The 27,713-nt window shown below is 42.8% G+C and overlaps 2 protein-coding genes across 11 annotated transcripts in view; one reads left to right on the forward strand and one right to left on the reverse strand.

Moving 5' to 3' along the window:
- Positions 1–9,819, reverse strand: part of NLRP11 (NLR family pyrin domain containing 11) — a 49,080-nt gene extending 39,261 nt beyond the window's left edge. The window contains exons 1-2 of one of the 2 annotated variants that reach the window (XM_028838407.2): positions 9,613–9,819; positions 6,721–6,945 (exon numbers count right to left, since the gene is read on the reverse strand). The gene's annotated coding sequence lies outside the window, so the exon portion shown is untranslated. 2 annotated transcript variants of the gene reach the window in all.
- A 1,201-nt stretch (positions 9,820–11,020) lies between these two features.
- NLRP4 (NLR family pyrin domain containing 4) overlaps positions 11,021–27,713 on the forward strand; it is a 42,613-nt gene continuing 25,920 nt past the window's right edge. For 3 of the 9 annotated variants that reach the window (XM_077981998.1, XM_077981999.1, XM_077982003.1), the window contains exons 1-2: positions 11,027–11,241; positions 23,227–23,571. In XM_077981998.1, coding sequence (XP_077838124.1) covers positions 11,160–11,241; positions 23,227–23,571 — 427 coding nt within the window. In that variant the 5' untranslated portion in view covers positions 11,027–11,159. Of the gene's footprint in view, positions 11,602–20,069; positions 20,242–23,226; positions 23,572–27,713 lie in introns of all 9 variants that reach the window. The other 6 variants (XM_077982001.1, XM_077982005.1, XM_077982002.1 and 3 more) reach the window with 5 other exon arrangements.

Below are 27,713 nucleotides of genomic sequence, written 5' to 3' on the forward strand. Positions count from 1 at the left end.
GGGGAGAGACAAATGAGAAGGTTAACTAGAAAATCCCGCTGAACAGAGGGTAGTGTGGAATTCTTACTCTGCTCAGTATCGGGTCTGAGGAGGAAAGGTGAAACAATGGTACCCTTTGAGTTCCTAAATCTGAGATGGACTTCGGAGAGTCATCATTCCATAGCTTTTCGTCTCATGTTTATTTTTGTATTCTGGACCTAAATGCACAAACATGCTAAGAAATCTTTCCTAAAACTTCATTTTTCAGAAATGTCTTAATCTCTCAACTCTGAAAAAAAAGTTACATGAATAAAATGGAACATGAAGCCATAAAGACTGGTCCTAGGTCTGTATTTGCTGGACCCAGAAAGATATTTATAATACACTATTAAGATGAAAAGCAATGAATGGGACAGTTACCCTGATATATGTATATACAGGCATCATGTCAGCTGAAGCCAGGATTTCAGGGTATACAGAAGAGTGTTAACATGACAGGTCTGAGACTGCTGTCTTTAGGATCTGCCTGCTGCATTGGCCATTGGCTAGAATCTGGAACTTGGATGTGGAGGGCGTCCTCCACCCCCATTCCCAGAGCTGATAAGAGTAGCTCACGCGCCTGTATGGCTTATACAGACAACATGGCTTATGCTAGAGCTTTGCTGTCCCTCTAGAATCCTGGAAGCTTGCATTTTCCTTCCATCTAAGCAGTGAGCCAATTTTCTTAGCACCATTTAATGCATATTTTGGAATATGCTAGGGAGAGGATGTCTATGGGACCAGTTCTCTCTCTCTCTCTCTCTCTCTCTCACACACACACACACACACACACACACACCCCCGAGCACTGAGTTTGTAATGATCTTCCACAGCAGACAACATCCCGTGTGTTTTTCACCACTTGCTGCTGGGGGAATTCCGCATGACCTGGGTGACTCTGCTGGGAGAGGACACTCGGGAGCCTGGTTTCCTCTGGATTTTGTCCCATGTGCCTCTTCGCTTTGCCAATTCTGCTTTGCAGCCCTCATTGTAGTAAGTCACAGCTGTGAGCAGGACTGTGCCAAGTCCCAAATCATCCCACCTAACCCAACTAGGGGATGGCATTCAACACCTGACATACAGGGTAACAGGAAATAACCTCACAACATTGAATGACGTCCTCCTAAACTCACATGACCATCTCTTACCTTGCAGCAGGCAGTCCCATTAACATTGTTAGTTATGGGAGATACACTTTCAGGTCTAATTACTCCCTTAAATTGAAGTGTCCATCAGGGCAGGACCACTGTTTCTCTTTCTCCCCAGTGTTCTCAGCCTCTGCATCCATAATTGACCCTTTGCATATTTGCCAAGAGCTCAGTTCTTTTCATGCTCATATGGTTAACAAGATTGCCTTAGTTGGCCGGGCATGGTGGCTCACACCTGTAAATCCAGCACTTTGGGAGGCTGAGGCGGGCAGATCACCTGAGGTCAGGAGTTTGAGACCAGCGGAGCCATCATGATGAAACCCCATCTCTACTAAAATTACAAAAAATTAGCCAAGCATGGTGGTGGTGGGCACCTGTAATCCCAGCTATTTGGGAGGCTGAGACAGGAGAATCACCTGAACCTGGGAGGCAGAGGTTGCTGTGAGCTGAGATCGTGCCACTGCACCCCAGCCTGGGAAACAGAGCAAGACTGTCTCAAAAAGAAATAAAAGATTGCCTTAATAGTCTCAGTGGAATTTCTCTTCTCTCTCACCCTGAAATGATATCTTTATGTCATGACTGAAGATGTCAAAGAAAAATTTTGGAACTGAGGCTTAGAATTTTATCAGACTGCAAAATTAATAATTACGTCAATTAAAGTAGATCTGTACTTCTCATGGAGAATACTTATTGCAACACATTTTAAATCCCATGAGAGCTGCTATGTGTGCACATGTGTAAGGCCACTGCAACCCCAATTAAGTACGTCATAATTATGGTATTACAAATCCATAGATATGAAATATGCATTAAATGGTGCTGAGAAAATGGGCTCACTGCCTAGATGGAAGGAAAACGCAAGCTTCCCATCACTATGCAAACAAAATTCGGTAAATAAGATTGGGTTGTATTTTTTAAGGTATGATTGGGACTTAATATTTAATTAAGAAATATTTAATCATGCCCTTGTTTCTGATTTTAAACTTATAGAATAAGGAATGTTCCATAAGCTTTATGCATTGTGACTCTGGGGCTTAATGAAAACAGATGCGTGTCTGACCTTTGAAGAAACACATGTAGACAGAATCAAGGGATGAAGATAACGTAGAAAAAGAGACAAGGTTTTAAAGTTATTGGTTTAAGAACTCGATTCACAATCATTGAGGAAATATCAATTAGATATAAAACTTGAAGAGAAAAGAAGTTACAAATGGCTAACACGTGTGTATACAATATTGGCACCTTGGAGTTCAGTCAACAGCAACTTCCAGCAATCAATTTAAAAAGCATTGCACTATGGTCAGATGAGGGCATGAAATGTTGGTGTAAAACAGTGTTTTGCCTTTTGGGAAAAGTAATAGGAGCTTTTAATACACATTGACTCAACATTGCATTTTTTTTTTTTTGAGGAACCTATGAAGCAGAGTCACTAGGCATAAAGCTCATGGAATACTCTTTAAATTATCCTATATAATAGTATAAAATCAGAAACACCTGAAGCCTGATAAAGGCATGATTAAATATTTCTGGTGCACTATTATGTATTAGCAACCCACTTAAAAATCATTCTTTAGGGCGGGCACGGTGGCTCACGCCTGTAATCCCAGCACTTTGGGAGGCCGAGGCGGGCGGATCATGAGGTCAGGAAATCGAGACCATCCTGGCTAACACAATGAAGCCCTGTCTCTACTAAAAATCCAAAAAATTAGCTGGGCATGGTGGCACGTGCCTGTCATCCCAGCTACTCGGGAGGCATGAGGCAGGAGAATCGCTTGAATCCCAGAGGTGGAGGTTGCAGTGAGCCGAGATTGTGCCACTGCACTCCAGCCTGGGCGACAGAGCGAGACTCCATTGCAAAAAAAAAAATTTTAAAAAAAATAAAAATAATTTAAAGAACACAAGGAAAAAGCTCATACAACAGTGTTTAGAGAAGTGTGAACTGTTTGAGTCTAAAGGTAACTCCATTTTCTTAAACATATTAGAGGGAAATAAAGTTGACTCCTGAACTCAGAAGTCAGTGGTACCAGCCCGTAGGCAGCCAAAAATCCATGTATAACTTTTGACTTCCCACACTGATAGGCAACTATTGACCAGAAGCCTTATCAACGAAGTCAATTAACACATAAGTAGACGAACATCTGTATTGTATGCATTCACGACATATCTGACTTTAATTTTTTAAGTATATCTAGGCTGCCTGGTTCATCCACAAGTTGTCATACATCTCCCCCAAAATTCTCCAATATATTTATTTTTGAAACTTCATGTATAAATGGACCCCTGCAGTTCAAACCTGTGTTCACGGGTCCACTGTGAATCCATTAAACACATTTGTGTGACACAAGTGTTTTCTTCTTTTAAATCTTGTGTTGGTGTTTTTCCCCCCTAAGCGAACACAAGTAGATTAGGGATTAATAAGTTAAGCCTCACCAAGTCCAACCCTTCCCCAAATTCTTCCCTCCTTTGACTTCTATTTCACCATTGCCTTTCTTTGAGCCCTGTCCTTGTAACTGAGACTTATTCTGAGCGACTTCTGAGTTCAGGAGTCAACTGTATTTCCTTCTAGTGATACGTTTGTCTAAGAAAGTGGAGATACCTTGAGACGCAAACAGTCCGTATTTCCCTAAACACTGTTGTATGAGCTTTGTGTTCTTTAAAGTATGATTTTTAAGTGGGTTGGTAATAATGCACCAGAAATATTTAATCATGCCTGTCTCAGTCTTCAGGTGTTTCTGATTTTATACTATGACATAGGATAATTCAAGGAAAATTCGAGAAGATTTATGCCTAGTGACTGCTTTATAGCTTCCTAAAAAAAAAAAAAGCAATGTTGAGTCAGTGTGTGTTAAAAGCTTTCATTACTTACTTTTCCCGAACAGCAAAACACTGTTTACACCAACATTTCCTACACTCATCTGACCACACTGCAATGCTTTTTAAGTCGATTGCTGGAATTTGCTGTTGACTGAGCTATAAGGTGCCAACTGTACTATGAGGTAAGCTCCAATACCTGCACAAAAGCTGCCATGACAGCATTGCACGTCCCGAGTCGGCGTTGCATCAGAATAGCTGATCACCGCACAGCTGGACACTTCAAGCACCTCTGACCAGACCTTCTCAAGCACTGAGACTCAAGGGAATCACCTGGGGAGTCCTCAAAAACCCCAGTGTCCAGAAATACAGACACTGATTAAATTAGAGACTTTGGAGGTTGGGCCCAGGAATCAGTGGATTGTTTCAGTCCCCACTGTAAATTCAGTACTTAAAGTTAAGAATCAATTTGTAAACTAAAAATAACATGTTAAGACCCCCCCTCCCCCCCGCCCAACCAACTGAGCGGACCCCTTGCCTCCTGGCCAAGGGGACCTGAGAGATACTTGAAAAACAGAATTACTGACCATGGCAGGAAGGGAGGTCAAACCTCCTCCCATCTCTTTCCTTTCAAAGCCAGCACAACTCATGGGCATTAACATTAAAATAGAGCTCAGGGCCAGGTGCCGGGGCTCACACCTGTAATCCCAGCACTTTAACAGGTCAGGAGTTCGAGACCAGCCTGGCCAATATGGCAAAACTCCATCTCTACTAAAAATACAAAAATTAGCCAGATATGGTGGCGTGTGCCTGTCATCCCTGCTATTTGGGGGTTTGAGGTGGGAGAATCGCTTGAACCCGGGAGGCAGAGGTTGCAGTGAGCCGAGACTGCACCACTGCACTCCAGCCTGGGCAACACAGCGAGACTCCATCTCAAAATAAAATAAAATAGAGCGCAGAAGATGGACAGAAGAGATTCTTTGTGGCAATAAGATACCAGATTATAAACAAGACCTAAGGCAATGCCAGGAAAGGATTAAGTCTTTCTCATGTGAAAAAAATCTCATGAAATGGCTAAGAAGAAAAAAACAAGAAAAACACCTAGTGTAATGTGGCTATGTTCCAACCTGACTCTGGTATCACATCACATGACAGACAGCAGCCCCACCCCCTGCCCCAACTGAAGCATTGCTTTCTACTGACTCCAAGTCTCTGGACAAAGCTTAACTCTTTCAACCAATTGCCAACGAAAGAATCCCTGAACCCCCGCCCCCATGACTTGTAAGCTCCCACTTCGAGACATCCCACCTTCTCGGGCCAAACCAATGTACAATCTCCATTTATTGATTTATGACGTTGCCCGTAACTTCTACTTCCCCAAAATATACACAAATAGTTGTGACCTGACTGCCTGGGGACCACTTCCTCAAGGCTTCCTGTGTGCATGTTTTTCCCTGGGCCACGGTCGCTCACATTGGCTCAGAATCAACCTCTTTAAAGTGTTTTACAGAGTTTGGTTTTTCTGTTAACAAATCAATACCTTAGAGTTGAGCATTCCTAAAAGCAGGGAAGCTACCTGAGTGCTTAAAGTATCCTTTCCTCCCGCCATTTGCAGCCATGTGGGTGGAACTGGAGATCATGATGTTAAGTGAAGTAAGCCAGGCACAGAAAATAAATGTCGTGGGTTACCACTCACGTGAAAGCTAAAAACGTTGACCTCATGAAGGTAGAAAGTGGAGATAGTTACCAGAGGCTGGAAAGGATGTGAGGATGCAAAAGAAGTTGGTTAATAGGCACAAACATGCAGTCAGATAGAAGGAATAAGTTCTAATGTTTGTTAGCAGAGAAGGCTGACTATAGTGAAGAATGTATTATTTATTTCAGAATAACTAGAAGACAGAAATTGAAATGTTTCCAACACATAGAAATAATACTTGAGGTGATGGATATTCTAAACACCCTGACTTGATCATTACACATACTATGCCTGTAACATCACATGTACCCCATAAATATTATGTATCAATTTACTTTTTAAAAAATTCTTGGCCAGGCCTGGTGGCTCACGCCTGTAATCCCAGCACTTTGGGAGGCTGAGGTGGGCAGATCACGAGGTCAGGAGATCAAGACCAGCCTAGCTAACATAGTGAAACGCTGTCTCTATTAAAAATACAAAAAATTAGCCGGGCGTGGTGGTGGGCACCTGTAGTCCCAGCTACTCGGGAGGCTGAGGAGGAGAATGGTGTGAACCCAGGAGGCGGAGCTTGCAGTGAGCCGAGATTGTGCCACTGCACTCCAGCCTGGGCGACAGAGCGAGACTCTGCCTCAAAGTAAATAAAAAATAATAACTACAATAAAAACATTCTTTTTGCCTCTAACACTTTATACATCACATGGAAGAATGGCATCTATAAGGCTACGATGATGAGTTAGCTACGTTTAACCACTCCACCCACAAGGCACATACACTTCAGAACATCATGCTGTACACAATACATGCAATTTTATCTGTCACCTTAGATAAGTTTGAAAAAAAAAAAAAAAAAAAAGCATGACACAAGTTCACCCATGTGAACTTGAAAAAGGTAAAACAGTTTGGCCGGCCCTTAGTACCCTTAGTCATTGTATTCCCCCACCATATTATTTCCAGCTCCTAACCAAAGAGAAAGCTAAAGAACCAATATAGCATCATAAAAAAGACCTTAAAATTCAAAGAAGCAAATCGGCCAGAAAGGTAACTCACCAACCCTGCCACCAGGTCTCCTTGGCTGGTCGAAAGCAAAACAAGCCAGGAAACGGGAAGAAAAAGGCAGTGCCTGCCCTGTGATTAGCCAGCTGATTCCTCTCTTGATTGGCCAAGGTGGGTTCTTGATGACCTTCACGATGGAGGGGGAGTACTGCTGCACCTGTGTGTTCCTGCCCCAGATGCCCCAGTTGTCTTCCTCCACCCAGGACTGAACAGGGTCTGCTGATTAGAAGACAGTGCAGACCCCGTTTATGATGTTGGAGCTCGCGGGGCATCTGACCAAGAACCTCCGAAACAATTGATTTAGGCGGTGCGGGGGGGAAAGAAGTTTTCCACCGATAATCTCCATTTTGGATAACCATCTCTGCAATAAGCTCCATGAGGGGAATACGCTGTTTAGTCTACACCACCACCTGGCAAGGATCCTTTCAAATCTGAGGGAGGCCATAAATATTTGTGGAATGAATGCAACCGAAGGGATGTTTAACAGGTGATAGAATTTGCAGAGACACTTCCTAGATCCTCCACCCAGGGGGCCTGGCTTGGCAGCCTATTGGAATCACCTGGAGGCCTTTAATGATTGACTGATAACTCACTGCCATGTGCAGATATCTGCTTTGGTCAGGAGGGAGAATGCTCTGGGTATGACTGACCAATATAGCTCCTCATATTGAAGAGATTAAAGAAAAACAGGGGCAGGGGCCGGGCACAGTGGCTCAAGCCTGTAATCCCAGCACTTTGGGAGGCAGAGACAGGCGGATCACGAGGTCAGGAGATCGAGACCATCCTGGCTAACACGGTGAAACCCCCTCTCTACTAAGAAATACAAAAAACTAGCCGGGCGTGGTGGCGGGCGCCTGTGGTCCCAGCTACTCGGGAGGCTGAGGCAGGAGAATGGCGTGAACCCGGGAGGCGGAGCTTGCAGTGAGCTGAGATCCGGCCACTGCACTCCAGCCTGCGCGACAGAGCCAGACTTCGTCTCAAAAAAAAAAAAAAAAAAAAACAGGGGCATCTTCATAGGTACGAAAGGGGAAATATAAAAGAGTCGACATCTCTTCATGCTTTTAGATGTATCTTTGTAAATTAGGAACTAAAAGAATTTCCTTCACCCAGTAAAGCATTCCAAAGAAGCAAAAGCCACCAAAAATCTCATAATGAATGGGAAAATGATGAAAGAATATCTTTTACAATAAGACGCAAGACAAACAAGGCCTCCATCCCCACTCTTGTTTCAACATAGTGCACCTGTTCACTGGGGCCTGAAGACGGATCTGAAAGAAAGAGGCGAAATTATCATATTGGAGATAATTTGAATATCCATGCAAACTCTCTCCCCTTAAATCTGTTGATAAATGGTTAGGATTCAAAGCAGATTTGGTGAATATAAATCAACATACAAATCTGATTGTATTTCTCTAAAAAAAAAAACTAATTGGAATTTAAAATTTTAAAGGATGTCACGTGCGGTTCCAAGAAAAATATAAACTAGAAATACTTCTTGTAAGAGATTGTAAACCTTAATGAATGTGATATTCATTAAGGATGTTAATGAATGTTACTGCCATATACAAGATCCTTATAAATGAAGGATAACATTACATTCTTGTACAGGAATTATTATTAAGAAGATGTCAATATGCTCCCAAATAGACCTTTATATTCAGGAAAACAATAAAATCCCAATAGAAATTTTCATATCAAAATATAATTCTGAAGTGTACGTGGAAAATAGAAGGGACTAGTACAAGCCAAGAGATGCCTGAGGAACACAGGTGGGTGGGAGGTGGGAAAGTTGATTGAACTGGATCCACCCTCTGAAGATTTAATTAAAAACTATGGTAATTAAGACTTATTGGCTGGCCAGGCACGGTGGCTTATGCCTATAATCCCAGCACTTTGGGAGGCTGAGGCGGGCGGATCATGAGGTCAGGAGATCGAGACCATCCTGGCTAACACGGTGAAACCCTGTCTCTACTAAAAATGCAAAAAATTAGCCGGGCGTGGTGGCGGGCGCCTGTAGTCCCAGCTACTCGGGAGGCTGAGATGGGAGGATTACTTGAGTCTGGGAGGCAGAGGTTACAGTGAGCCAAGATCATGCCACTGCACTCCAGCCTGGGCGACAGAGCAAGACTCCGTCTCAAAAAAAAAAAAAAAAGACTTATTGGCACATAGATGAGCAAATACATAGTGACACAAAACATAGAACCCAGAAACAAATGTAGGCAAATATGAAAAGATGGTTTATAACAGATTTCTGGGCAGTAGAGTAGGTGAACCATTCATTAAAAGGAGCTGGTGCCATTTGTATTTAAATGACCAAAAAAAAAAAAAAAAATGGATCCCTTCTCCCTACCTTAGAGAAAAGTCATGACAAGTGACTTAATATTTCTGTGTGAAATTCAAAACTCGATCCTATTTTAAAAGACAATATCAGATATCTTCATGAGTTAGAGCAGGGAATGATTTTGTCAACAAAGCCCTCACAGTTATAAAACACGAAGTACATGTTGATCAATTTGATTTCATTTAAAATAAAAACTGTTCAGTGAATGGTTCTTACATAACGAAAGCTACAAACCACAAACTGGGAGGAGATATATGAAAATACATAATTGACCACGCCACTGTTTCAGAATATGTCAAGCACTTCTTCATGCAAATGAAAACAGAAAACAACCCATAGAAATATAAGGAAAACAACGAAAAGGCATTTCACCAAAGAGGCAACAAACAGCTCACAAACATGAGAAAAATGCTCATGTGTATTAATAACCACATAAAAGCAAATGAAAACAATAAAATACTTTTTCCAACCAATATTTGGGGACTACTTTAAAATGTCGACAACATCGGGAGCAGGCAGTGAGGTGCAGCTGTGGGGATATTCACCTGGGCCTGATGCTAATATAATTGGTGAAACCACGTGTGAAGAGGCAACTGAAGTCACCTGTGCCTCAGGGACCCAGCCATTCCACTCAGGTAGTCCAAGAGGCCTGTGGGCTCACGAATGCATGCAAGAAGGTTCAAAACAGCCTTGCTCATATTGGCAAAAACTGAGAAACAACCCAACCATCTATCAGTGACAGAATGCGTCATGAAATGGTGACCTATTCATGCATTTAAATACTGTGAGGCAAGGGCTAGAAAGGAACCGCAGCTAAAACATATTACCATTAATTACTCTCAAAAACAGTCAAAAGAATCAAGTCACAGAATGATACATTATAATTTGAAAATGAGGAAAACAAAACATATCTCTTAGGGGAAGGTATATCACTGGGAAAAACAAAAAGAAAATTGAAGTGAGTGAAGTTCACTTCACAACTGGAAATTCACTTTGGTGGCAACATCCGAGGGTGGAACGGGTATGCTGTTACGGCTACAGGAGTCTGCAAGGGTCCCCATCATGTCCACTTCTCAATGTAGGTTCTGGACCACGGAGACTTGTGTTATGATTACGGTAATTCCTTAAAGTTTTCATTATGTTTTTCTACACTCCTTGATGTGTATATTTCAAAACCAGGGTCATCACGACCTTCATAACACTGAACTCAGGATTCTTATAAGGAGGAAGTAAAATTGTGATTGTAAAAGGATAGCTCCTAGGACACTGAGGTTTGGTACGAACTCAGAAGATGACTGTAATGGTTGTAGGGAAGCTGGAATAGAAGGAAAACCATGCCCAAGGGTGAAATGTTGACCTCGTGTCTAAAAAACTTAGCACCTGTTCTGCCCATGCAGAAAGAGAGTAGCCGATATCCATTAAGTTCTTCTTGCAGGCCAGGCACAGTGGCTCACGCCTGTAATCCCAGCACTCTGGGAGGCCGAGGCGGGCAGATCACTTGAGGTCAAGAGTTCGAGACCAGCCTGGCCAACATGGTGAAACCCTGTCTCTACTAAAAATACAAAAATTAGCAGGGCGTGGTGGTGGGTGCCTGTAATCCCAGCTACTCAGCAGGCTGAGGCAGGAGAATATCTTGAACCTGGGAGGTGGAGGTTACAGTGAGCCGAGATGATGCCACTGCACTCCAGCCTGGGCCACAGAGTGAGACCATATCTAATAATAATAATAATTAATAATTTCTTCTTGCATGATAGGTTTAGTTACGCAGAAAGATGTTGTGCCACATGGACATTCTTCAAGGAGTTTAGGATGTAGGAAGGAATTAAGCATTTAAATTATGAACAGAGTCACCTCAACTCTCCAAATGACCCATTTTGGAGAGACTGGAGGAGCATATCTGCAGCCGGGAGCCCTGGGAATCCTAAATAGGGACCTCAGCCTGAAACGTCCCCCGCTCTATAGGACACCAGGAGCAAAGGTCTGGAACAGGCCCTCAAGGGGCGGTGGGAGTTTCGCTTCACATATTTTCTGGATCTGTTCATCAAAAGCCCTCCTGAGCCAATGGGAAGGGAGCAACTCATTGGCCAATCAAATGGCACCAGGGATCTTTTCCTCCCGCTTCCAGCCGCCAATCATTAAGACCAGGAAGGCGTGGAGCGGTGAGTTAGCGCGTCGTGCTGGGCTGTGCTTCTCTTCTACCTGCTGATTTCCTTGGTTACTTTGGGTCTTCCTTTTTCTTTCTTCCTTTCCCCCTGTCTCCTTTCTTGATCCTGATCAATCACAGCCAGGCTTCTCCATCCTGTTTACCCAGCGTTTTCCTTCTCTCCAGTTAGTGGGGTAGATGAACGCCCTGTATTTATAAGGTGCCTCCCAGTTGAGCCTGAGACCTGGGAGAAGAATGGGGAGTGCAGGTGGGGGACACTCGTCACGAAGGGAGACCTTGGAGCTTCGAGGGTGGGAATGTTCTTATTAGATTCTTCATCTCTGTTGACACAAACATGTAGGAGAAGCTGGAGAACATAGACAGGGATGAGGTAAGGGGGCCCCTGCCCGTGAACGGTGGGACCCAAGTCCACTCTGCTCTTGTGAGCTTGCTCTCTGACCTAGGGCAGCAACATCTTTGATACTATAATTCCAGCATGTGATTTAAAAAGAAAATCACACTTTTAGTTGACTCATACTAATTGTGTATATGAGATGCAGAGTGATGTGTTGGTACATGGATACATATCATTAAATCAGGGTAATTAGCATATCCATCTCCTCATACATGTATCATTTCTTTGTGTTGGAAACATTCAGAATCCTCAGGTGGGAGGAGGGAGAGGGTCAGGAAAAGATAGCTGTGGGGTCCTATTCTTAGTACCTGGGAGACGAAAAAAATCTGTACACCAAACCCCTGTGATACGACTTTACCTATGTAACCGGTGTACATGTACCCCTGAACCTAAAATAAAAGTTAGAAAAACCCTTGAAAATATATAAGATATCATTAACTATATTCAACCTACCGTAAGCCCATTCCTACCCCCAGGTGTAATTTGGTATCCATTAGCCAACCTCTTTTCATCCCCCTTCTCCAATTATGCCATTTGTTTAGACTATGAAATAAACATGTATAGAAAGAATATCTATCTATATCAATAAAAGTTGGTTTTTACTGTTAAGGGTTGAATTGTGTCCCCACCCTAAAAACACACACACAAAATCAAAAACAAAAACTAAAGTCCTAACTCCTTCATAGGGTGACAAAATAAGGTTGTTGCAGCGGTTACTAGTTAAGATGAGGTCATACTGGAGTGGGTAGGCCCCCTAACTTAACGACAGGTGTCCTTATGAAAATGGCCACATGCGGCTGGGCATGGTGGCTCATGCCTGTAACCCCAGCACTTTGGGAAGCCGAGGTGGGTGGATCACCTGAGGTCAGGAGTTCAAGACCAGCCTGGCCAACATGGTGAAACCCTGTCTCTACTGAAAATACAAAAATCAGCTGGGCGTGGTAGCAGGTGCCTGTAATACCAGCTACTCACGAGGCTGAGGCAGGAGAATCGCTTGACCCAGGAGGCGGAGGTTGCAGTGAGCCGAGATTACATCATTGCACTCTAGCCTGGGTGACAGAGCGAGACTCAAAGCCACAAAGCTAGGCACAGTGGCTGACGCCTGCAATGCTAACACTTTGGGAGGCCGAGGTGGGTGGATCACCTGAGGTTAGAGGTTCAAGACCAGCCTGACCAACATGGTGAAATACAAAAAATTAGTCAAGTGTGGTGGCACAGCCCTGTAATCTCAGCTACTCGGGAGGCTGAGGCAGGAGGATTGCTTGAACCTGGGAGGTGGAGGTTGCAGTGAGCCAAGATTGTGCCATCGCACTCCAGCCTGGGCAACAAGAGTGAAACTCTGTCTTAGAGAAAATGGCCACATGAAGATAGAGACAAGCAGAATGGCATGTGACAGTCAGAATGGAATTACATAGCTGCAAACCAAAGAATGACACAGATTGCCAGCAAACCACAGAAGCTATGAGAGACAAGGAAGGGAGGCTCTCCTGGGTTTCAGAGAGAGCACTGCCCTGCCAGCACTTTGGTTTTGGACATCTAGGCTTCAGAACCATGAGGCAGTAGGTTTCCGTTTTAAGTTACCTAGTTTGTGGTATGTTGTCATGCCAGCCCAAGGAAACTAGTACACTATTAAAAAAAATGGATGTGATTTTACCCTTAGAGAACAGCTTCGAGAATATATCCTTTACTTAGGATCACCAAATGTTAAAGGTTGACCTTATTTAATGTCTCTCTACACTTATGTATTTTTCCTGATCTGTTCAAGATTTGTACACATTGTACAAATTTACACCTAGTATTTTACCCTAAATGCTTCAGGGTTTGTGTTCTAAAAATAAGAATAAAAGTAAGCTCTTTTGATAACCACACTATATAAAAAACAGGAAATTAATAGTACATTATCTAATGTACAGACCTTACACTTAATGGACTTTAAAAAATTTTTGTATTTGTTTTCACAAGTGGACTTAACATGCAAATTCTTACACTAAGCCTGTTTTTTGTTTTGTTCTAAGTTCTGGGATACATGGCTGAATGTGCCAGTTTGTTACATAGGGATACATGTGGCATAGTGGTTTGCTGCTCCTATCAACTGGTCATCTAAGTTTTAAGCCCTACATGCATTAGGTAGTTGTCCTAATGCTCTCCCTCCCCTTTCCTGCCCTCGCCACAGGCCCCGGTGTGTGATGTTCCCCTCCCTGTGTCCGTTTGTATTCTCATTGTTCAACTCCCACTTATGTGTGAGAACATGTGGTGTTTGGTTTTCTGTTCCTGTGTTAGTTTGCTGAGGATGATGTAAATTTGTATTTATTATCCAACCTATGCCTCAGTTTGAGACTGTGTGCATTCTCTCTCACTTTCCCACACACACACGTGCTTATGCCCTCTCACATACCCACACCATGCTCTCTCTCTGTTAGATTCTGGAAAAACATCATTTTTATTTAAATTTTGAAATAATTTGCTGATGAAGACGTTCAAGCCTGAAGTCTTCTCTGGGGAAAGGATTTCACATGTTTTTTTGGTTGTTGTTGTTGAGACAGAGTCTCGCTCTGTCGCCCAGGCTGGAGTGCAGTGGCTGGATCTCAGCTCACTGCAAGCTCCGCCTCCCGAGTTCACGCCATTCTCCTGCCTCAGCCTCCCGAGTAGCTGGGACTACAGGCGCCCGCCACCTCGAAGCTTTCACAACTTCACACACAAAAAATAGATGAAAGTTGTCATTTTCTAAGAATTTATGTATTTGAAAAAAATATCAGTTTTATTGGCATCAAAATGGTAATAGGCTCTATTTTTGATGTCTGTAGGATACACACTGGTGTCTCCTCTTCTGCTTCTGGTATTTGTCGCTTGTGTCTTCTTATTCATCAGACTTGTTGGGGCTTATCCAGTTTGTATTGTCAAAGAACCTACTTTTGACTGAGTCTTGTATTTTAATTTTTATTTCATTGATATTTTTTCTACTTTCTTTTGCTATGTTTTGCTTTTTAGCTAAATGTATAATTAGCTTATGAATTTACAACCTTCCTTATACCTTTAAAGTAACACATTTTTCTAGGTCCTGATTTAGCTGCATTTCACTCACTTTATATGTAGCATTAAATATTCAGTTCAAAACGTTGTATTCGATATTTTCTCTTTATTCATAGGTTACTTAGAAGTTATGTTTCTTAATTTTGGAATGTCCTTCATTTCATTGTCAATTTCTGACATAAACTATGATCAGAATATTCTGTGTAACTTATTTGAAATATGTTGAAGCTTGCCCTGAGGATCAGTGTATGGCTGACATTGGTAGATGATTCATCTATCTTAATGTGTTTTTTCCATTTATTGGATGAAAAGGTCTGTGTCCACAAGGTAAAATTTATCCATTGTCTTTAAACCCTTTATTTTCTTTTTAACTTGTTTATTTAATTACTAGAACAAATTTATAAAATATCCTATGATTAGGGACTTGCCTAATTCTCCTTATGGTGCTGACCATTGGGGGGGGTGTGTGTGTGTATAGACATACATATACACATATACATGTATATACATATACAAACACACACATATATACATATATACACACACGTACATATATACACATATACACATACATATATACATATACACATATACACATACACATATATACATATACACATATGCACATATACATATATACACATATACACATATACACATATACATATACACATATATACATACATACAAATATACATATACATATACACACATATACACGTACACACACATATACATACATATATACATACATATAAGCGTGTGTGTGTGTGTATATATTTATTTATTTTGAGATGGAGTCTTGCTCTGTTCTGGGCTGGAGTGCAGTGGCACGATCTTGGCTCCCTGCAGCCTCCGCCTCCCAGGTTCACACCATTCTCCTGCCTCAGCCTCCCGAGTAGCTGGGGTTACAGGTGCCTGCCACCACGCCTGGCTAATTTATTTTTTATTTTTTATTTTTTTTGGTATTTTTAGTAGAGACGAGGTTTCACTGTGTTAGCCAGGCTGGTCTAGATCTCCTGACCTCATGATCCGCCCAACTTGGCCTCTCGAAGTGCTGGGATTATAGGCATGAGCCACCGTGCCCTGCTGACCATTGGTATATTTTAAGGCCATGTTATTGTTGCATGTATGGTTATAATTGTTCTCTCTTCCTGGTAATCTGAGCACTGTGGTTATGCAGCATATAGATTTATCACTAATGTTTTGGCTTGGGGTCTGCTCTTCTGATATTAATATTGTTACAACAGATTTTTTTTTTAAACCTGGAATAATTTAATATCTTTTGCCTCTAATTCAAGTCATGCAATAAATGGAATGGATAGAGTTTGGTGAGTAAGGTTGGTTATAATACCTTATGCATGCATGACATGCTATTTTGTTCAGATTTCCCATTTAAAAAATTTTTAAATTGACACATAATTGTACATATTTATGGGGTACGGTGTGATATTTTGACACATGTATCCATTGTATAATGATCAATTTTGATGTATCTATTGTATAATGATTATATCCGTTTCTTGAGACATTTATCATTTCTTTGTGGTGATACTCAAAATCTTCCAGCTATCTTGAAATATCCACCACACTGTTACTTGCTTTAGTTACCCTCATGTGTAAGAGAACGCTAGAACCTGCTCTTTTTAACCGTCAGTGTGCCTGTTGACCAGTCGCTCCTGGTCTCTCCCTACTCTCCCATCCCTTCCCCAGCCTGTAGTAACCGCTATTCTACTCTCTACTTCTATAAGTTCTTTTTAGATGCCCCACATAAATGAGATCATATGGTAGTTTTCTTTCTGTGCCTGCCTTATTTTACCTCATGTCCTCCACGTTCATCCAGGTTGCCACAAATGACAAGATTTCATTATTTTTTTTTTTATGGCTAGTACTCCATTGAGTCTATAGACCACTTTTTCTTTATGCATTCATTTATTGACGGGCACTTAGGCTGCTTCTATATCTTGGTTATTAGTGATAGTGCTGCAGCCCGGGCGTGGTGGCTCATGCCTGTAATCCCAGCACTTTGGGAGGCCGAGGTGGGTGGATCACCAGGTCAGGAGATCGAAACCATCCTGGCTAACACGGTGAAACCCTGTCTCTACTAAAAATACAAAAAAAAAAAAAAAAAAAAAAGTAGCCAGGCGTGGTGGCGGGCGTCTGTAGTCCCAGCTACTTGGGAGGCTGAGGCAGGAGAATGGCGTGAACCTGGGAGGTGGAGCTTGCAGTGAGCCGAGATCGAGCCACTGCACTCCAGCCTGGGTAACAGAGCGAGACTCTGTCTCAAAAAAAAAAAAAGAAAAAAAAAGTGCTGCAATAGACGTGGGAGTACAGATATCTCTTTGACGTCTGAATTTCCCTTTTAAAAGATATATATACCCAGCCGTGGAATTACTGGGTTATATGGTAGTTCTATTCTTAATTTTTTGAGAAATTGCCATACCGTTTTCCATAGTGGTTCTGCTAATTTACATTCCTACCAGTGGAATGTAAGAGTTGCCTTTTCTCTGCATCCTTGCCAACATTTGTTGTTGTTATTTTTTTTTAGTAATAGCCATTCTAACTGGGGTGAGTTACGCCAGATTTTTTTAGGTTCAAATTTGCATGTTGTTTAGTTTTTCAACTTTTGTTTTTTTGTTCTTAGTTACCTCTTTAAAGAGCAAGTATTTGGTTTTTGTATTTAGTCTCACCAGCTTTGCCTCTGTACCATTGAGGCAATTATTTTGTGTAATTACTAATAAGAGTTTAAATCAACCATCCCTTTTTTATTTCCCCTATATATTGTAGGTTCCTATTTCTGTCTGTCTTTGTTATTTTTTGGATTAGTTTGACATTTTTCCTCTTTATCTACTTTGGCAGGCAAACTTTTTTATGGTTATATCAGAATTCTATCAGTGGGTGTATCAGAATTTCATATCAAAGTTTTACTTCTGTCATCTTCCCGGAGAAGAACATTAGATCTCTTGATGTCCTTTTTCTCTCTTTTTTTTGATTTATGTGCCAGCTGTGATAAATTTTAATTCTATTTTCTGTCTCACAAGACTGACTCTATAAAGCAACTTTTCTTCGAATTCACTGTGGCATCTCTTAATTTTCACCTGGAATAATTTTCCTTCTCTCCAGTGGTCAATTTTCAGAATTTCCTAGAGTGTAAGTCCTCTGTTGGAAAATTTGTCATTTATCTGCAAATATCTATTTTTACTTACTTTATTTTTGAGACGGAGTCTCACTGTTGCCCAGGCTGGAGTGCAGTGGTGTGATCTTGGCTCACTGCAACCTACGCCTCCTGGGTTCAAGCGATTCTCCTACCTCAGCCTCCTGAGTAGCTGGGACTACAGGCACCTGCCACCATGCCTGGCTAATTTTTTATATTTTTAGTAGAGACGAGGTTTCACTGTGTTAGCCAGGATGGTCTCAATCTCCTGACCTCGTGATCCACCCGCTTCGGCCTCCCAAAGTGCTGGGATTACAGGCGTGAGCCACTGCGCCTGGTCTTATTTCTTAAAGATTATTTTATTCTGGTTAGACTTGAATCGGCAGCTATTTGTTTTGGGCACCTTCCATGGTTTACTGCCTTAGTTTCTTCTTTCTGTAGTATCTGATAGGTCAGCTGTCAACATAATGGCACATCCTTTTGAACAAATTATTGCCCTCCCCTTGCCTTAACCTCACTCTGGAATGCTTTCAAAATTTTCCCTTTTGTCTAATTTCTTTATGTTCTAATGTCATTAAGTTTCCCTGTAATGTATCTAGGTGTGGGTTCGTTATTGATGCTCTTGGACTTTACTGGGCTTCTTAATTAGTAGATTGATTTTTTTTAAATTGGTTAATAGAAACATCCAGGTCAGGCACAGTAGCTCACGCCTGTAATCCCAGCACTTTGGGAGGCAGAGGCGGGTGGATCACCTGAGGTCAGACGTTCGAGACCAGCCTGGCCAACATGGTGAAACCCCGTCTCTACTAAAAAGACAAAAAAATTAGCTGGGCGTGGTGGCGGGCACCTGTGATTCCAGCGACTCGGGAGGCTGAGGCAGGAGAATCACTTGAACCTGGGAGGTGGAGGTTGCAGTGAGCTAAGATTGTGCCACTGCATTCCAGCCTGGGCAACAAGAGTGAAACTGTCTCAATTGAAAAAAAGTTATAAAAAGAAGCATCCTAGTAGCAATCTTACATTAGGTTGGTGCAAAAGTAATTGCAGTTTTTGCATTATTTTTCCTGGCAAAAACCACAATTACTTTTGCATCAACCTAATAAAACATACTACATCTGGTTCACAGTCTCTTTTCTCCTTTTGGGGAGCCAGTAACAAGTGTTAGCCCTTTTCATCCTCAGTCCCTTGTCCTCTTTTATGATTTTAGTCTTTTTTCTCTAATTCTCCTTGGATGACTTCTCTTTACTTGTCTTCTAGACCACTAATTATCTCTGTCAAATCTGATACTAACACATTGTATTAGCTTCCTGGGACTGCCATAACAATGTACCACAAAACAGACAGCTTATGCAACAGAAACTTACTGTCTCACAGTTCTGAAGGCTAATAAGTCCAAAATCAAGGTGTTGGCAGGTGTAATTCCTTCTGAAGACTGTGAGGGAGAATCAGTTTCATTCCTCTCTATTAACTTCCACTTGCTTTACGTGTGCTTTGGTTAGTAAGTAGCATTTTCCCTGTGGCATGATATCCTCTTCCCTCTATTCATATGTGTCCAGATTTTCCCCTTTTTTATTTTTATTTTTTGAGATGGAGTCTCACTTTATTGCCCAGACTGGAGTACAGTGGCGTGATCTCGGCTCACTGCAAGCTCCACCTCCTGGGTTCAAGTGATTCTCCTGCTTCAGCCTCCCGAGTAACTGGGATTACAGGTGCGTACCACCACTTGGCTAATTTTTGTATTTGTAGTAGAGACAAGATTTCACCATGTTGGCCAGGCTGGTCTCGAATTCCTGACCTCAGGTGATCCGCCCACCTCGGCCTCCCAAAGTGCTGGGGTTACAGGTGTGAGCCACTGCGCCCGGCCAGATTATCCCCCTTCAATGAGGTCACCAATCATATTGGACTGGGGGCCCACCCTGCTTTAGTATGACCTCATCTTACATGTTCCAGGACAGCTAATTACATCTACGAGGATGCTATTTCCAAACAAGCCCAGAGTTCAGTTGCACTTGATGACCTCTAGTATGGCTCATTGTATCTACAAGGATGCTATTTTCAAAAACTTCATACTTCAGCATGTAACTTTTGCAGGGGAACACACATTGGATGCAGAAAAGATTCCCCGGGGATTTTTGTGGTGGTAGTGGTGGTAGAGGAGTGTGTGTGTGTGTGCACGTGTGTGTGCATGTGTGTGTGTGTTTGGGGGAATATTGAAAGTTCGATCTGTAGCAAATCTGAATGCAGTCTTTCCCTTCACTTTCAGAGGATCTCTTCCCAGAGCAGAAGGTATCAATATTTCAGCCTGTGGCAAGAGGCTAAACTCGGATCTTGACACTGTCTCCACATCAAGAAAAGCCCAGCTCTAGTTGCCTGCTTCTCCAAGACGGTTTCAGAGCAAAGCACCAGCAATGTTCTTGCCCAAAGTCATTCTTTAAGTCAGTGGTTTTCAAACTTGGGCATGTGTCAGAATCAACTGAAGGTGTAACAAGTGGCTCTGCCCTACCCTCAGCATTTAGTATGTCTAGGGAAGGAACTGGGGATTTCCAAAGCAAGTTGCCAGTTGGTGCTGATGTTGCTTGGAGAAGCATTGCCTTAGGCCTTGCTCAGTGGTAGCCTCAGGACTCAGATACATGTTCCTACAATTAAGATTTATTGGCAAAAGCACCCAGAGGAGAAGCCATGAAGGTCACCTTTCCATCATCGTATTCTCATTCTGAATACTGCTTAATAATTTTCCCTGGCCGGGCGTGGTGGCTCAAGCCTGTAATCCCAGCACTTTGGGAGGCTGAGACGGGCGGATCACGAGGTCAGGAGATCGAGACCATCCTGGCTAACAGGTCAAACCCCGTCTCTACTAAAAAATACAAAAAATTAGCCTGGTGAGGTGGCGGGCGCCTGTAGTCCCAGCTACTCGGGAGGCTGAGGCAGGAGAATGGCGTAAACCTGGGAGGCGGAGCTTGCAGTGAGCTGAGATCCGGCCACTGCACTCCAGCCTGGGCGACAGAGTGAGACTCCATCTCAAAAAAAAAAAAAAATAATAATAATAATAATAATAATTTTCCCTAATTTTTGTGGGGGGTTTTTTGTTTGTTTCTTTGAGGCAGTCTCGTTCTGTCGTCCAGGCTGGAGTGCAGTGGTGTGATCTCAGCTCACTGCAACCTCCACCTCTCAGGTTCAAGCGATTCTTGTGCCTCAGCCTCCCAAGTAGCTGGAACTACAGGTGCCCGGCTACTTTTCTCTAATTTCTGGATCTTAGATGCTATTAAATTGTTTTTTAAAGATTTTCTCCAAATTACCTAGTTTATTCGGGGCAACATTCTGCCTAATGGCCACCCATGAATAAAAGTTTTATTTTTATTTTCCACTGTATAACTTAAGCCTTTTATTGACTTTACTACTGATCTCTAATTTCATTGCCTTTAAGACAAAAATGACCTCGCTACTGTTGGCTTTTTCTTTTTGAATTATGATTTGCTTTACAGCTCAGAGCTCAATTGATTATCATGAATCCTCCATGTATGCTTGGAAGAATGTGCTCTTGTTTCTATAAATATCTGTAAGATAATGTGTTGATTTTTTATTTTATGTATTTATTTATTTTTTGAGATGGAGTCTCACTCTGTCGCCCAGGCTGGAGTGCAGTGGCGTGATCTTGGCTCACTGCAAGCTCTGCCTCCCGGGTTCATGCCATTCTCCCTCCTCAGCCTCCCGAGTAGCTGGGGCTACAGGCACCCGCCACCACACCCAGCTAATTTTTTCTGTTTTAGTAGAGATGGGGTTTCGCCATGTTGGCCAAGATGGTCTCAATCTCCTGACCTCGAGATCCACCTGCCTCGGCCTCCCAAAGTGCTAGGATTACAGGAGTGAGCCACCGCGCCTGGCTATACTATATTGTTTAAAAAGTCTCTATGTACAACCCACATGATATGGCTGTGTCCCCACCCAAATCTCATCTTGAATTGTAGCTCCCATAACTCCCAGGTGCTGTGGGAGGGACCAACTGGGAGATCATTGAATCATGGTGGTTTCCCCATACCATTCTCATAGTAGTGAATAAGTCTCATGAGACCTGATGGTTTTACAAGGGGAAACCCCTGTCTTTTGGTCCTCTCTTGTCTGCCGCCATGTAAGATGTGCCTTTTGCCTTCCGCCATGATTGTGAGGCCTCCCCAGCCACATGGAACTATGGGTCCATTAAACTACTTTTTTCTTTATAAATCACCGAGTCTTGGGTTATGTCTTTATCAGCAGCATGAGAACAGATGAATACACCACACTTGAGAGGTGGGGAGTTATACCGCATCTCCTTAAAGGGGAAGAATCCATCCAGCTAAGCTACTTGGAATTCTTCTTGCTCAAGTTGTTACAGTTTTAGCTACTGGAGGCTCTTTCAGCCTGCGCTGGGTTTCTTTTGTTAGGAAGCGGTCTTAGAAACCAACATCTGATCTGGACACTGGGTGTATTGATTGCCACTAGGGTATCTGTTATACTTCCAGGCCTTTGCATGAGTGTGACCATAACAAAGTACCGTAGATAAGACTAGACTTCCAGGGATCATTTCTCTAGGTCACTACAAAATACTGCAGACTGGATGGATTACCAACAGAAGTTTATTTCCTCTAGTTCTGAAGGCTGGAAGTTCAAATCAAGGTCCAGCAGAGTCCGCTCCTGAGGAAGACTCCTTCTGGATTGTACACGGCTGCCTTCTGTGTCCCCATGTAATAGAGGAAGAGATGGGGAGAAAGAGAGCTAGGGAGGGACTTCCAGTTGTTCCAGCACCATTTACGGAAGAGATGATCCTCCTTCATTGTTCCTTTGTCAAAATCAGTTTGCTACATTTGTGGGGCATGCCTTCTCTATTGTTTACTGAGAAAAATGTAATTTCTATATTTACAATGTAATTTCTATATTAAAATGTAAAAATGTAATTTCCCTATTTACAGTGTAATTTCTATATTTAAAAGTAAAAATGTAATTCCCGTAGCTACAGCGTAATTCCCGTAGTTACAGCGTAATTCCCGTAGCTACAGTGTAATTCCCGTAGCTACAGTGTAATTCCCGTAGCTACAGTGTAATTCCCGTAGTTACAGTGTAATTCCCGTAGCTACAGTGTAATTCCCGTAGCTACAGTGTAATTCCCGTAGTTATAGTGTGATTTCTAAAAATGTAAAGTCTATATTTGCCTGGATATTGAGACTATGTCAGGTGACTGTAGGATTCTCGTATCTTCTAGATTGTGTCTGATTCCCCCATCTATTATTGAGACTTTGCATGATCATTTCAATGAAAAGGTGAAATGAACCTAATAACTTTCTGCCTTCATCACCATGCCCCCAATACTAGCAAGATACTGTATAAGAAAACGGTAATCTTGATCCATTTATTTTTAATGATTTGGCACTATCCTGAATTTTCCACAGGTTTTATTTATTTGTTGTTCCTGGTCACTGTCTCTTTGAGGATTGGTATCTCTGCTCCGGACAAGATGGCGGCCTCTTTCTTCTCTGATTTTGGTCTTATGTGGTATCTGGAGGAGCTCAAAAAGGAGGAGTTCAGGAAATTTAAGGAACATCTCAAGCAAATGACTTTGCATCTTGAACTCAAGCAGATTCCCTGGACTGAGGTCAAAAAAGCATCCCGGGAGGAACTTGCAAACCTCTTGATCAAGCACTATGAAGAACAACAGGCTTGGAACATAACCTTAAGAATCTTTCAAAAGATGGATAGAAAAGATCTCTGCATGAAGGTCATGAGGGAGAGAACAGGTGAGGGAGTCTGGGAAAAGGGTCAAGGCTTCTTATAATGACCATGTCCTAATTTTGGTCAGTGGTCTCTGCCTGTCTACAACAGGACCAGAATGTGCTATGGGAAAATATTAGTCAGTTTTTCCTTTTTTATTTTTTGTAGATGGAGTCTCACTTTGTTGCTCAGACTGGAGTGCAGTGTAGTGGTGCGATCTTGGCTCGCTGCAACTGCAACCTCCACCTCCCAGGTTCAACCGATTCTCCTGCCTCAGCCTCCTGAGTGGCTGGGATTATAGGCACCTGCCACCATGCCTGGTTAATTTTTGTATTTTTAGTAGAGCTGGGGTTTCACCATGTTAGCCCGGCTGGTCTTGAACTCCCGACCTCAGGTGATACACCCACCTTGTCCTCCCAAAGTGCTGAGATTACAGGCATGATCCACCACACCCAGCCTGAAAATATTGTCCTTATAGGCAGGAAATGGTCTCTTAGACCTGGTGGTTATATGTGGGTAAAATGTCCGTGGCTATTATGTCCTAACCTGTATTGTACCTTTATCTGGGTCACCAGTGATTTTTTACCCTAAGCTGAGAGCTTGCAGCCAAGCCAGAAACTCTCTGAGGTGAAGTTGTAGCATAGGAACTATGCACTTGACTTATTTGCAAGAGCAGCCAACACCTGCGGCAGAGGACACAGTGAACTGAGGCTGACTGTTGTATCGTGCGTTTAGCCAAAGTTCACATCAGAAAAGCTATGATCTATAAGCAGTGTGGCTTTTAGAGTCACATTTATATTTATCCTGGCATAAGGTGTTAACCGTGACTTTGCACATTTGCGACATCAATGGCAGGAGATAGCTCTTTCGACTTGACTGCTGAATTGTTTCTCTTTGTCGTTGTTCAGTGTTTTACTGTGATGTGCCTGGATGTGGTTTTGTTTTCATCCCGACTGGGATTCTTTAATATTCTTGCAACTGAGATTCAGTAACTTTCTTCAGTTCTCAATTTCAGCCATTGTCTGTGTATTCCATTCTTCTGTTTCTTCTTCTGGGACTCCAGTTTCACCTACTGGACTTTCTTGTTTGTTCGAGATAGGGTCTGGCTCTGTCACCCAGGGTGGAGTGCAGTGGCATCATCACGACTCCCAGCAGCCTCAACTTCCTGGGCTCAAATGACCTCCCACTTCAGCCTCCCAAGTAGCTGGGACTACAGGTGTGTGCCACCATGCTTGGCTAATTGCACACCTGGCTAACTTTTATAAAAAATTTTGTAGAGATGAACTCTCACTATATTGCCCAGGCTGGTCTCAAACTCCTGGGCTCAAATGATCCTCCTGCCTTGGCCTCCCAAAGTGCTGGGATTACACGCATGAGCCACCATACTGGCCTAGACTCTTTATTATTATTATTATTATTATTTTTACAGAGTATCACTCTGTTGCCCAGGCTGGTGTGAAGTGGTGTGATCTTGGCTCACTGCAATCTCCGCCTCCTAGGTTCAAGTGATTCTCCTGCCTCAGCCTCCTAAGTAGCTGGGATTACAGACACCCACCACCATGCCCAGCTAATTTCTTTGTATTTTATTAGAGACAGGGTTTCCCCATGTTGGCCAGGCTGGTCTCGAACTCCTGACCTCAGGTGATCTGCCCACCTCAGCCTCCCAAAGTACTGGGATTACAGGCGTGAGCCACCACGCCTGGCCTTGATTTCTTAAATTTAGTTCACATGTTTTATTTATGCAGTTTGCCTTTTCACATACTTCCGTTTTTTCTCAATATTTATTCCATCTTCTATTTTATTGAGCATTTTAAATTACTTTAAAATCTACCTGAAGATTTTAACATTTACAGGTCTCTTTCTACTGTTTCTTTTTATCTGGTCATACAGTCTCCTAGTATGTACGGTAATTTTGAGTGCCAGATTTTGACTATGAGACATTGAAAAGATTGAGGATCTGTAATATCTCATTCCAGTGAGATTGGAATTGGTTCTGGTAGTAGTTGGGGGGAAAGTTCCTTAATAGTGAGGATTAAAATAATTGGTTTGAAATAAGATAATTTGAGAGTTTCCATTTTTGGTGATGCTAGCCTTTCTTGCACATTTTCTTGATTTGGAACATTACTTGGAAAAAACCCTTCCCCGTCCAATTTTTTTTTTTCCTTTGAGACGGAGTTTCATTCTTTCACCCAGCCTGGAGTAAAGTAGTGTGATCTTGGCTCACTGCAACCTCATTGAACGCCCCAGGTTCGAGTGATTCTCCTGCCTCAGCCTCCGGAGTAGCTGGGATTATAGGCGCCGCCTGCCACCACGCCCAGCTACTTTTTATATTTTTAGTAGAGACGAGATTTTGCCATGTTGGCCAGGCTGGTCTTGAACTGCTGACCTCAGGTGATCCGCCCACCTTGGCCTCCCAAAGTGCTAGGATTACAGGTGTGAACCACCGTGCCCGGCCCCCCAGTCCAAATTTTTAAACAAATTCCCCCATGTTTCCTGGAGTGTTTTGGTGTCACATGCTGCAGTCTCAGCTACACTGGAAGCTGAGGCAGGAGGATCACTTCAGCCCAGGAGGATGAGGCTGCAGTGAGCTGTGATCCTCCTGCCTTGGCCTCCCAAAGTGCTGGGATTACAGGCATGAGCCACCATACTGGCCTAGACTCTCTTTTTTTCATTAGTATTATTTTATACAGAGTCTCGCACCACTGCACTCCAGCCTGGGTAACACAGTGAGACCCTGTCTCAAAAAAGTAATTTATATAAAGAAGAACATTCTTTGCACGTGGAACTATTTTAGACTATTGCTAAAATAAAACGTAAGCAGGTCTGAAGATAGATCTTCCACTAGGTACTTACACCTCTATCTCTTTTCACAGTTAGTTTGAGGTTGTAGCCACTTAATTCCCCTTAATGAGCAATGAAACATGTCACCGAAATCTCCAGAATGGCTAAGAGGACCAGGAAAGTAGGAAGCCACTGGGGAATGGGTAAACAACTTACTGAGCTTAAGATGCTAATGGGATCCTACCAATGTCAGACGGCATTTTTACCAGTTAGGAACTTCAGGGGACTGAAAAATTGGGGGAATCCCTTGTTTTCCCCAATAACTTAAGGTAGCATTACCTACAGTCACACCCAGCAGTCTATGGGCATTGGATTATATCTTTCACCTGCATCCAATCAAATCCATAACCATCATGCAGGGGCATAGGGAAAATTTCTCGCCTGCAACTGCCCCCCACATTTCCAGTCCAGCAACCACTCACCTGCAGAACATAAACATCATACTAGTTATTTAAGGAACAGATAACTGTAAGGGAGTTTTCAGCCTGGCTAAAGGATCCGGCTCTAGGCTGGTGCTCCAGAGATGACTCTAAGAACTGTAGCACCAGGGAGCTGCTACCTCTCCTGCAGCAAGGAAAGAGGGAGATGGGAAGCCCACTGTTAGAACTGTGACTTTAGAAATACACCACAACAGCTATGATTCAGAAATTGGGAAGCTCACCAGTGCAGCAGCTGCCTAAAATCAATGACCACAGGAACTGGTTTTTGTTTTTGAGACAGTCTCGCTCTATTGCCAGGGCTGGAGTACAGTGGTGTAATCTCTTCTCACTGCAACCTCCACCTCCCGGGTTCAAGCGATTCTCCTGCCCTGGCCTCTCGAGTAGCTGGGATTATAGGCCTGCACCACCACGCCTGGCTAATTTTTGTATTTTTAGTAGAGATGGGGTTTCACCATGTAGGCCAGGCTGGTCTCGATCTCCCGACCTCAAGTGATCCACCTGCCTCAGCCTCCCAAAGTGCTGGGACTGCAGGCGTGAGCCACTGCCCAGCCAACTACAGCAATTGGAGACAAGGCTTCTGTTACAGAAGAGCCTGGTGTCTGTGTGTTCATGGAAGCTGGTAGCAAAACAGGCAGAAGATAGACTCCACTCCCCTTCTCCTTCCAGTGTCACGAGAGTGAAGGCAAATCGCAGAACTTAATCTGTACCTTGATCTTAGCTACAAGGAGTTGTGGGATGCGTAGGGCTTGGTCACTATTGTTGCTGGATTTTTTTCTTTTTTCTTTTTTTTTTTTTTTTGAGACGGAGCCTCGCTCTGTTGCCCAGGCTAGAGTACAGCGGTGCCATCTCAGCTCACTGCAACCTCCGCCTCCCAGGTTCAAGTGATT

This window comes from Macaca mulatta, chromosome 19 (genome assembly GCF_049350105.2).
Source record: "Macaca mulatta isolate MMU2019108-1 chromosome 19, T2T-MMU8v2.0, whole genome shotgun sequence".
Taxonomy (NCBI): Eukaryota; Metazoa; Chordata; class Mammalia; order Primates; family Cercopithecidae; genus Macaca; species Macaca mulatta.